The following is an 11,639-nucleotide window of genomic DNA, read 5'->3' as shown; positions in this document are numbered from 1 at the left end:
AGGCGTGCTCTTCTGCTTGTTGCCAGAGCACCGGTAAACACAGCTCGCGCTTCTTCACAAGCTCTTATAACAAGCAGCTGACTCCAGCTAATAGTCTCGCTCTGGCCCGTGTGGGAGGGTATTTTTCTTTTCACAGGAAAATAATTGCATCCACAAGTGTGTGAGAGTTAAATCAGAATTCAGGAAATACCACAGGAGAGAGCTGAAGAGGTTTGGAGAGTTGCTGGGTGGATATTGTGGGGTTTGTAACACAGGATCCTTTCTGCAATGACCTCCCAGGGTTACCCCACTAAAGCATTTGCCTCCTCCCCCTAACTCCCCATTGTGGAGGGTTTCCGGGGAAGCCACATCCCAGATCCACCAGGGGCTGGTACTTGCTCAGTCTCGGGCAGAAGTGGGTCCCCCTCAGCATCACGAGGTCCTTGGCTGATGCAGGGTGTGGATCGGGGCTGGAGCTGAGCCCTGGCCCACAACCCCTGCTCCTCACCCTCCTGGGCACACTAGGACACTACGACCCCCTGCTAAACCCCAGCAACCACCAGCATCAGCCAAAGGACAGAGGTTTCCACCTCAGATCTTGCACACCCACTTTACGCCACCTGACAATCGCTGCTCTGGTGAGAAATCCCAACTCTACCCCCACCCCCCAGCCCCTACCTGGGTTTTGTCATTTAACTGTTCCATCTAATTAGTGGGAGATTTGTGCCTGGCAACTCCGCTCCTGGCCTTGAGCCCATTGTTTTGATCCTCCTCTGCTTGTAACTGGTCTGGGTAGCTTGTTTTGGGTGTGTGGTTCGGTTTTGAAAGAGGCTGCTTAAAAAAAAAATAATCGAAAATTAATTGTAGGGGTCTGCAGGCTGCAACCGTGAGGTGTAAGAACAAACTGGAGCCATCCCTCGGTCAACATCTCCAGGCCAGCTGTGTCCTGGGTGTCCCATGGTGCCCAAACAACCAGCAAAAGCCGCATCTGGGTTTGGGGTCAGCACCTTCCTCAGCTTCTTCCAGGCAGAGAAGCCCAGGGCAAAGGGGCATCGTGAGTGTGACACTGTGCAGATGGAACTAGGAAAAATACTCTGCTCCCTACTCACCAAAGCAGCACCCGAAGATAGGGATAACTCCCCCCGACTCGTGCCCAGGACACAGCCCTCAGTGACGTGTGGGATGTGCAATTCCTCTGCGCATTTTTCCCACCTCAGCACGGGGAGGGGGCTGGGGGCCAGAGCGCAGCAGGGTCTGCAGCACGCGAGGAGGGGACTGTCCTTCTGCAGCGCTTCTGGCCTGTCTGCTCTCACCTCCCGCCCCAGCAGCAGCAGCAAAATGGGCTGCTTGGTTATGCACGGGGAGATTATCTGATTAGATCGAGCACCAGACATTCATGCCTTTGCTGGTCTGACTGGGGACTTGGTAAACTGGTGGTTCGCAGGAGGAGACAGGAGACTGATCTCCCTTTATCGACCTTTGCCAGATTAGATTCTCCAGCGGCACAAGTGATAGACAAGCGCAGCTGATTTATAACACGCAAGGCTTTGGATCTTGATTTGCACCTAAATGAAAGAGCAGCTCAAAAGGACAAACATCTCTGAGGACTAAAGACTGCCTCTGAGCCGAGCTTCCCAGACACGCACCACACACACTCATCGCTGCAAACCCGCGTCTGCACCGGCCACGCGCGCACAGCTCCGAGTCCCACGCCAGCAAACAGCTGAGAAATCACAACCTTTTTTTTTCTAGTGTCTTTTTTATTTCCCTATTAAGGTCCAGGAGCATCCCCTGCTGCTTTGAATCCCTTTGGTACTATAAAACACCTAAAAATAAAGAAGAAGAGAAGGAAAAGCATGTTCATAAAAGTTTCTGGTCCTTGCGCTGTGGGAGGGAAGGTGGGAGGACGCAGGAAAAGTGAGACAGATAAGGAAGGCACAGGTATCTGGTGGATCAAGTATCTTCTCCTTAGTCCCTGTGACCGGCTTACAGGGTGTATTAAAACCCAACCAGTCCACAGACTCGTGGCTATGGTGGACACCAGGGACCTTAGTTCTAGCACCACTAAAAAGCACCTTCAAAGAGCAACGGAACCAGAAGCCCAGTTCGGTAGAGCTGGTTACAGAGTCGTGGTTCAGCTGCAGAGCACCTGGGAGCAAGAAACCCCAAGCGTGCATTCACCCGTGTGTCAAACGCTGCACAGGGGGATTCCCGCGCTAACGACAGAGACCAGCAGCTCCCTCCAGTAACGGGAGCACCCAGGACCCCTCAGCATCTGAGGTTCTGTTCCAGGTCCTGCGATGTTTGCACTCAGAATGCATCTTCCCACAAAGAGAGGAGGGAAGGAAACAAGGGGGGAGGAAACAAAGAAGGAGAAACTTAAATCAAATTAAAGCCCTAAAGGGGCAGGGAGTTGGCAGGTCATGCCACAGAAAGTGGTTTTGAGTGCTGGGGACATAACGGTAGGTCACTTGGAGGGTCACGTCACCACGGATGTGCCACACGTTACCCAACAACTGGCAAAGCGCAGCGGTGGATCATGGCATCGAGGTCTGTTGTGTCTGGCATCCTGAACAGCCAGGAGACATCCCCGGGTCTTGGGTTCACCTCCTTGCTGCTGGCAGGAACTGCAGGCGCAGCCCAAACGGTGTTCGCCAGGGCCCTGAGGTCCCTCTTGCTCTTTCTGCTGGCATGAGACGGTGGTTTGGGCTCTGTTTGGGGTTTTTGTTTAATTAATTTTGGGGTTTTTTTAAACTTCTCCAGATGCTTCCTGGCACCTCAGTGCATTTGAGAAAGGTTTTTCCTCTTAATGAATTGTTTTGGTTGGGTGCCCATGGGACATTCCAGAAAAGGGGCGGTGGACGACAACAGCGCTGCGTGGCAAGAGGAGAAGAGCAGAACACTGACGCTAAAGCAGCTTCGATTATTCTCCATTTCCTGGAGAATGCAGAAGAAAGTGGCATCTCCGTAGCCTGTCACCATCCAAGCAGGCAGAGCCCATCCCTGGGAGGTTGACAAGGGCAGGAGTGGTCCAGGGGCTGAGGGGCTCACAGACAGTCAGTGCAGAGGGTTCAAGACAGGCAGAAGTACAGTCGTCCTGGGTCTCGGAGCAGTGCAGGAGGTGTGAGAGGAGGCAGAGCATCGTGGGGTCTCGTGGCTGCTGCTTCTGAGCCCTGCAGGAGTGAGTTGGACTGGCTGGTGGAGAGCAGGAGTGCAGGTCACAGGGCACCTGAAATGGCACCAGGAAGCAGAAAAGCTCTGAGGGAGGCAGCTGGAGGCAGCGTGAGCTGTTCCTGCAGTGCCTGGCAGGCCTGGGGCATGCATGACTGCTGCACGAAAACACCGACAGCCCCTTCAAATACCCAGGAGGACTTCGAAGAGACCCCGTAAACCATCAAATGCTCTTCAAGGATCTGAAATGATGGCAAGGAAGAGCCAACTCAGGTGTCACACTACAATTTATGTCAAATTTCTACAGGGGAATCGCTGTTTGACTGGAAAATCTGTAAGGACCAATACACCAAATCGGACTGGAAAACAGCATGACCAGCCTGTGGCCTTCCCCGCCTGCTTTCTGCTGAGGTTATCAGCCCCGAGCAGCCTTTGCTTGCCCTAGCCTGTAATCTGCCTTCCAGAGGATGCTCCTTCCAGTACCGCCTGCCTGGCAGAACAGCCCTTCTGCACAACCCCCCTGCTCCTGTCCCTGCAGTAATCATTTGCAACACATGAAAACCACTCGACACCTCCTCCAGACTGGCAGGTGCCAGCGAGTTGTTCCTCCTCTCTTTGGAGGCTGCAGGGGTGTCCATGGAAAGCTCAGTCTGCGCTCTCAGTGCCCCTGAACTCCATGGAGCAGAGGTTCGGCAGCTTTCTGCCAGCACCCTGCCCCAGCTGAGCAGCAGCAGGAGCCCCAGGCTGGCGGGTGCTGATGGTGGCTTTAAACGTGCGCTTCACAGCCTTGGCTCGAGCTGAGCAAACGCTGGTCTGGTGCTGTCAGAAGAGAGGTGCACAGTGACTCAGATGCTGAGGGGGAAATCTCTGCCAATTTGTAAGCAAACGATGGATTGCTCCACCTGCCCAGATGTCCTTGTAACCCCGAGGAGGAACCAGTCCATCTACTCCGTCACTGAGCTTTGTGGTATCTCTCCCCACAAAGGTCCTTTGGAGGCTGTGGGATGTGGGGTTATGATACAAAGCGCTGCTGGAAGAAACCCACCCAGAGTCCCAGGAGAACAGGCCTGAGAGCCCTCGCCCAGCCCACCTAGTCCACCCTATACTTATGTCTTACCCCATCTTTGCCAGACGAGTTCTTAAAAGACCTCCAGGAATGGCTACGCCATATCATCCCCAGACAGCCCATTCATTCCAGTGAGTCACTAATCATCACTGGTAGAAATGAGTGTCTAACCTGCTGCATTAAAGCTGTTACCTCTTGTCTCATTCATCACTGGCTGCTCCACTCCTTTCGGCAAGTCTCTCCTGTACGTGAGACTACCGAGGTGTCCCACCACACGCTCAGCAGCGCCGCACTGATCCACCTCTGGGACCCCAGCTCAGAACAAACACACTGACCTTATACAAACAGCAAACAGGGTCATCTTCGTCTCCAGTTGTCTCCAGGCTTCCTCCCCTGTCCATGCGTGCTGGTGTTCCTGTGGTGCCACCTCAGCTGCCTCTCTAGCATATCCACCTGGTTGGGACAAAGAAGAAGCAGCTCTGAGAGGAGGCTGCACCATCGCACAGATAATCTTTAACCTGCCCCAAATGCAAGAAGAAAGTGCTGACTCAACTTACCTTCACTGAGGGTCAAATTTGTGTTTTACCCCCCAGGGTGGAGGGTCTGAGCTCACAGATCTCAGCTTCATCCCCTCCCTCCCTACTCTACCGCTTCTGTACCTGCCACTAGTTCCCTCCGGTCAAATGGCAGCTATTGGCTCTGGAGGACACAGAAGTCGCAGAGGCTGCCCGTAGCAAACAGCTAAATCCTGCTCCTGGGATGACACCATGGAAGACAAACACTGGGGCAAAGTTTTACCTGTTTCCGTAGGGAAGCAACTGTCTTCTCCAGCTCAGCCACAAGGGACTCGAGGTTCTCTCTGGAGGAAGGGCTGGGAGAAGGCACCTCATTTCTGGGGTTAGGGATAAAAAGTGAAAGGGATTATGCAAACGTCACCTTCCTGGATGAGAGAATCATGCTGCCTTCTCCAACATCAGCCTCCAAGGAAGCACCAAACAGCAGGGCCTGACTGCCAGATTCACCTGCCAGGAGACATCTACCAAACGGCCTCTCAGCCCAGACCTTTCAATATCAGAGAAGGGCTCTGCACTAAAGCACTGCGGGACTTTGACTGAGCTCAGCAACTATCCAAAGCAGCTTGGACCTCTGCAGAATGCCCACTTCAGAGGCCTGAACAGACCACGTTATTAAAAACTTGTCTTATGCTTCACAAAACAGAGGTAAAAGAAGTGGTGATACTACACCTGGGGAAGGCAGCTGTGCGCTTGGCAGGGTTTTCCTCTGCGTAGCTGAAGCCAGGAGACCTCCTGCTTCTGAACTGCTGGGAAAGAGCCCGGAATTGCCCACGCGTCTGGCAGTCTTGGGAAGGAAGGGAAAGTCTGCAGTGAGCACTCGCGTGTAAAGCAGAACCATGTGGACTGTGGGCAGCACTGCCCTCCTCCACCAGCCACCCTTGTCACATTCCTTATGCCAGAGGGGAGGAGGCAACAAAGGTGTGTGACAGGGCACACATCACGCATGGATTCCCGTGTCTCAGCTGGATGCCTGTTCCCAGAACATAGCGCAAAGGGACCATGGCAGGATCTGTGGTTTAACAGCAGGGTTTTGCAGACTCCCAAATCAATCTGTAAAGTGATAGGTGGTGGGTGGGATCACCAGCCCTACGTCCTGTTCCAGTCTCCCCCTAGGCACGAGCCACGGGCTGCTGCCAGAGCCAGGAGCCCTCAGCTAGGTGGACCTTCAGCCATAGTCAGTGAGGCAAACGGGCTTCCTAGAGAGGTGGTTGGTGCCCCAAGCCTGTCACTTTAAGAGGCATTTGGACAATGACCTTAACAATTAGCTTTAACTTCTGGTCAGCCCTGCAGTGGTCAGGCAGTTGGACTAGATGATCATTGCAGGTCCCTTCCAACTGAAATAATCCATTCCACTCCATTCCACTCTCCTCTTTGCTTCCATTTGACACACGGTTCTCATGGTGTATCATGAAACCAGCTCCTGTTGGGAATGGTTCAAAGCTGCATCAGAGGAGCTTCAGGCTGGATATTAGGAAACATTTCTTTATGGAGAGAGTCCTCAAACACTGAAACAGCCTTCCTAGAGAGGTGGTTGGTGCCCCAAGCCTGTCACTTTAAGAGGCATTTGGACAATGACCTTAACAATTAGCTTTAACTTCTGGTCAGCCCTGCAGTGGTCAGGCAGTTGGACTAGATGATCATTGCAGGTCCCTTCCAACTGAAATAATCCATTCCACTCCATTCCACTCTCCTCTTTGCTTCCATTTGACACACGGTTCTCATGGTGTATCATGAAACCAGCTCCTGGCACTTCACATAAGCTGACAGCATGTGCCTTTGTCACCCAGAGCCATGTCCACATCAGCCGGTGCTAGAGCAGCCTCCTTCCTTACCCTCACAACAGTCCTGCCACAAGCGGAGGTCCACCGCGGGAATCTCGTCACAGGCGACCATGCCCTGTGGGTACGACGCCACCTGGAAGACATCTCTCTGGAGCTGCTGGATGTGGTCACTGTTGTCACAGATGACACGAGCAAGGGACGTCTGTCTGATCTGAGTCAGCTGCGCTGACGAGAAGACTCCAGGATTCTCATACCAAAATCTGCAGTGGGTTGTAATCACAGCATGACTCAGAAGTAGGAGAAGACGGTGGCAAGTGAGGCTGGGAGAGGGAGAAGAGTGCCCCTTCATCTGTGTGGCAGCACCACACCCCTCAAAAGGAGGTTTTTTTCCTGGTGTCAGGTGGCTGCAAACACAGACTGCACTTTTCTGAAGCTTCGTGAGCCGCTGGCCAGAGCTGCAGGGTGCCACCACCCCCAACTACAGCCCTTGGGCAGGGGAATCCCAAGGCTCAGTCAGCTCTGCTGGAGCCAACAAGTCCTGCGCTAAGTGCATTACCAGGCAAAGACATGACTCATTCACATGAGCAGCAAACAAGAATTAGAAGGAAGCTCCTGAAGATATTTTCTAGCATTTTCAGGAGACCTTGGGCACATCCTCAGCGGTGCCCACTGTCCTGCAGTGAAATGAGAATCATTACATCGGTAAAGGACACATTGACAGTAACTGAGGCACGTCCTTTTGCAAACACACTGGACAGAGGAGACTCTTCCTTGCATCATAGGAGAAGAAATAATAAAAAATTACAGGTTCTGTTCCTCCCTGCAAATCCCCCCAAACAGCTCACCAAAGACTTTGGGTTGACTCTGATGATAATACCTGTCTCCATCCCTCAGCCTCCGGAACTGCGTCGTTAACAGGCACATCAGTGTTGGTCCAACTCTGGTACCAGGGACAAGATCCTCCACCATCAGTGCTGGAAACAGGTCAATATTTTTGGTAGTTCCATATAAACTGCAGGATAATAGACATTTAAAAAAGTTAAAGGACTATCGAAGAGTTGAGGTTACATAAATCTGATCCCACACAGGAATCTGTATGCCAGGAACTCATCTGGACTCTATTTGTAATGGTCTTATCTAGAAGACAATAGGATAAAGGCCTCCCCTGGAAAGAGGTGGCCAGTGCAGATAGGATGCAGTTTAGTCTCACTGGAAAATAGCTCCAAGGCTCAATCTGCTCCCAAACTACCCCACGGCAGGGCCTGATGACATTCTACTTAGAACCAGACGGATCACTTGAGGAGACCTCATTTGTCTTACCCCCTTCTTAACCCACAGCTATTGCCCTATCTCAGCATCTGTGGGTAGCAGTATCTGGGAAGGTTATTTGAGGGGTGTGTTGGGAGGAGCAGAAACTTCTCACTGATTGGTCTCCAGGGATTCGGATCCTTCCGGGTCCAGGCTACAGTACCTCCTGAGCTTTTCCCTGATCTCCAAGTTCTTGATCTCATTTCTGAGGTCCTCAAACTCCTGTGCAGCTGAGAGGTTGCAGAAGACCCTGAAGTCATTGTAAGGTGGGATGCCATGGTCTCGTCCTCTCTGGATGTTGATAGCAGCCAAGTCCAGTGAGACAGAGTGTGCCATGGAGAAGAGTTTCTCTGTCAGTTCCATGTTGAGGAGTTCGGAGGGGACCCGCATTTTCCCAGGAACCCCAAACAGCCCACGGAGGAGGGGGTCGATCCCACCCTCCTGCATGATCCTGAAAGGGGAGAAGAAGGCCTTGTGCAGGGGGATGTGGCCATGGCGGATGGGCTGGAAGCTTTCGTTCAGCCGGTACAGGATGGGGTTGATCAAGGTGTGCCCGAAGCGAAAGGCAGCAGTGGCGAAGGCATTGAGAATCCCCGCGTTGATGTTGGGGTCGTAGCCTTTGTACTCACCCAGCATTTTCATCCCAGCTTCCCCAAGGACCTTGGGCAGCCAATGGGCATAGGTGATATGCTGCATCTGGGCACCCACAATCTTCCGTGCCTCATGATACACGAGGTCTCCATCCCAGTGGGGATTGAGGGCTGACAGCTCCGTGGCAATGCGGTTGTGCTCCCGGAACCAAAGCGTGTGCATGGCCGTAAGCCCCAGCTGCTCGTTGGCACGGTGGTCCCCTGCCAGGAAGCACGGCACGGGGCTCTCGTTCTCATCTCTCATGCACTCAGTGGGTGGCCCCACAGCAAAGGGGAGGAGATGCTTCCCTGAGCTGGACACAACTTGCCCTTGCTTCAGCAGCCCCTTTTGGTTGCTCAGATCCCGCAGCTCCCGCGACTCCTGCTCTGTGCTGCCGTAAACATTGGAGGCATCGATGTAAGACGTCAAGTGGTTGATCTGCTCCCTGGCGTAGACGGAGTTCATCAGCAGCGAGGTCATCCCGCTGCCGCACACGGGGCTTGAGCGGACGAAGAACATGCAGCGCCCATTCCTCACGCGGGGGTCATTGGCAGGGACCATGATGGAGAAGCAAGGTGGGTCGTTGCTGCACACCTCGCTGCAGGGTGCTCCATCAGAGAAGCGGGACATGCTAATGGCTGCCACCGTCTGGTCCATGTCATGGTCCAGAAACTGGCCCCACTGCATGAGCATGTGCGTGAACTGGTTGTCAGGGGTGATGGTCTCAGTCCCAACCATGGCAGTGGAGACAAGGCGAGGTAGAGGAAGGGGGAGGTCCCTGGCATCTTCTGCCAAGGAAAAGCCCCGGGGGAGGTTAAATCCGTTCTGGTAGGCAGGTTTGAGGAGCCTCTGGAATGCTGTGAGAGACGCACCCCACATTGGGTGCTGGAGGTTGTTGCAAGAGCCATCATGGGTCCTGTACTTCTTGTGGAAGCAGATATCCGAGCAGTTGGGCGTGCGGCGGTGGGCAGAGCAGCCCGAGAGGTTGGCAATCATGTTCAGGTAGTGAGGGGACACCAAGTCGTTGTACCGATACCCTGCGAAGGTAAAGGCAAAGCACCAGGTCAGGCCTTGGCTGCTGTAGCCATCCAGTTCCCACCACCCTATGTCATGACCTAGTGTGAAACCTGCTGCTGGGATTGTCAGGGTGGGCACGGCGAGGCCAGGTCTCTGATCGTGGTGTGGCTATGCAGTTTATGGAAGGCAAATGAAGCACGGGATCCGATCAGGCCCACACGGAAGAAAAGAAGGTGCAAAGAGTTTAGGATAAACTGCACAGAGGTGAAAACAAGAAATGTTGTGACTGGTAGACCAAACTGGGGATGGCCTCAGTCTCCATTCTAGTTTATTTTAGGTCCCTCTGGGTGGGACCCATCAACCATCCAAACCCTACGTGACGAGCAGCAGGGAAGCTGTGGGTCACTGCCAGGGCGCTGCGCCATGTGAAAGCGCTGAATAATGCTGCGCTGTGTGGATGCTGACAGGGCAACGAGGAGGAGATGCTGGCAGCCCAACCAGCCCAGACGAGAGCTGCAGCCTGGAGGGAGACTCCTCACACCCTGGAACACATCCAGGCAGGCAGAAATATTTACGGGCCCCAAACGGACATGCTGGCTACACGATGGTTCACAGGCAGAGGCGGAGACATGCAGTGTACAGGGATGTCTGCTGGATATAAAGGAAGTCCCAGATAGCAAGTTTCAGAGTCCAGCTGCTGGGCGCTTGGTCCACACTAAGTATTTCTGGTGTTGTGTTGCTTTGTGGATTGTTATCCTGCCTTGATAAAAGGAACCTGAGTGGCTGGAACCCATGTGAGGTTTTAGCTAAGAGGGTAAAGTAGTTGCCTAGAGAGACAGAGGAGTGATATATCCCCCTTCCTCTGTTACAGCACCCGAATACCCCAGAGGCTTGAGATTTTACTCATTGCCGCTTGGAGGGCAGGAAACATTTCTGACTGAACCTCAGATCCACAAAGGTCCTCCTTTGTGAGTTAGATGGCTAAATATTTTTAAAGATTAGGGCTTACACAGCCAGTCAAGAAATCTTCAGCAAAATAGGGAACTGCAAAACATTCCTGAGTACTGGGTTGGGACGGTAAATCCAAAACCAGCCCCTGGCTATTATGAAAGCCATGAGATGTGAGAACTGCAACCCAAAACTGCCCTTTTAAAACGTTGTTTTAATTTAATCAGGAGGGAAATCGTATCTGTCCTACCTGTGACATTCACATCCACGATTAGACCTTGTTGCACGTGTTCCTGAATCAGCTGCAAGGTCCTCTCAAAGATCTCCCCTGCCCTGGCCGTTTCGATGGTGTAGGGGTCCCGAGGGTAACGGAAGAGAGCCAGCAAGTCGTTGGGCGTCTTGGGGCGTCTGTTTCAACAAGTTAGAAGTGATGTGGGAACATTAAAATAAATAGACTCTGTTCAGAACAACAAGACTCTGCAGGCAGCAAGAGTCAGGCTCTAAGCCTGGTCTGGTGCTCGACCCCCCAGCCTCATGTGTAAGAGCGATGGGGCCTGTCTGCAGACTGCAGAAAGGTATTTTGCCCCAGGAAAATAGACATTATTAACTCCCTCCGCATCTCTGCTTTTTTCTGCTATAGTAAATTATTTTTTACTTTTCAACAGCTGAAACCCAGAGCTTTGGGGCTTAATACAAACTATCTACCTTTTCGACACAAACACGTATTGGGGTGGAAGAGGAGGGTGTTACCAGTCACTCGAGACATTATTTTTCATTGAGGAAATCGTTAGAATGATTGCACAATTATTTCTGTTCACACTAGGCAAAGCCAGTTGTATTTGTAAAATGACAGGGCTCATTATTTCTTTTCTGTGACTGTCTCTGGAGCCAGCTCCAGCTGACAAGATGCATGTCGCAGATAGGAGTGACATGAGGTGATACTCGTCTATCAGATTTTTCCCGAATCCCACATGCCTGGTAGGAAGCTCTATCACATCCTCACATCTCCACGGTGCAGCTTCAACCTTCATTACTCAAAACGATACCGCAGCTTTCCATTGTGGATTGTCCGCGATGACATGAGATTTGAGAAAGCTTCTTCATTGTCTTTTTTTGTCTCTTTTCTGCCCCTCAGATGGCGGTGCTTCAGGCACGTACCTGCTG

The 11,639-nt window shown here is 52.5% G+C and overlaps 1 protein-coding gene across 1 annotated transcript in view; it reads right to left on the bottom strand.

Moving 5' to 3' along the window:
* Positions 1-4,573: 4,573 nt before the first annotated feature.
* LOC104500567 (peroxidasin homolog) overlaps positions 4,574-11,639 on the bottom strand; it is a 40,185-nt gene continuing 33,119 nt past the window's right edge. The window contains exons 16-22 of the mRNA XM_010144232.1: positions 10,726-10,890; positions 8,044-9,547; positions 7,450-7,584; positions 6,624-6,832; positions 5,461-5,575; positions 5,015-5,108; positions 4,574-4,669 (exon numbers count right to left, since the gene is read on the bottom strand). Coding sequence (XP_010142534.1) covers positions 4,574-4,669; positions 5,015-5,108; positions 5,461-5,575; positions 6,624-6,832; positions 7,450-7,584; positions 8,044-9,547; positions 10,726-10,890 — 2,318 coding nt within the window. The remainder of the gene's footprint in view (positions 4,670-5,014; positions 5,109-5,460; positions 5,576-6,623; positions 6,833-7,449; positions 7,585-8,043; positions 9,548-10,725; positions 10,891-11,639) is intronic.

This window comes from Buceros rhinoceros, unplaced genomic scaffold, assembly GCF_000710305.1.
Source record: "Buceros rhinoceros silvestris isolate BGI_N320 unplaced genomic scaffold, ASM71030v1 scaffold28359, whole genome shotgun sequence".
Classification (NCBI taxonomy): Eukaryota; Metazoa; Chordata; class Aves; order Bucerotiformes; family Bucerotidae; genus Buceros; species Buceros rhinoceros.
Note: the sequence above shows the minus strand (reverse complement) of the source record. Positions and strands in the feature narration are given on the sequence as shown.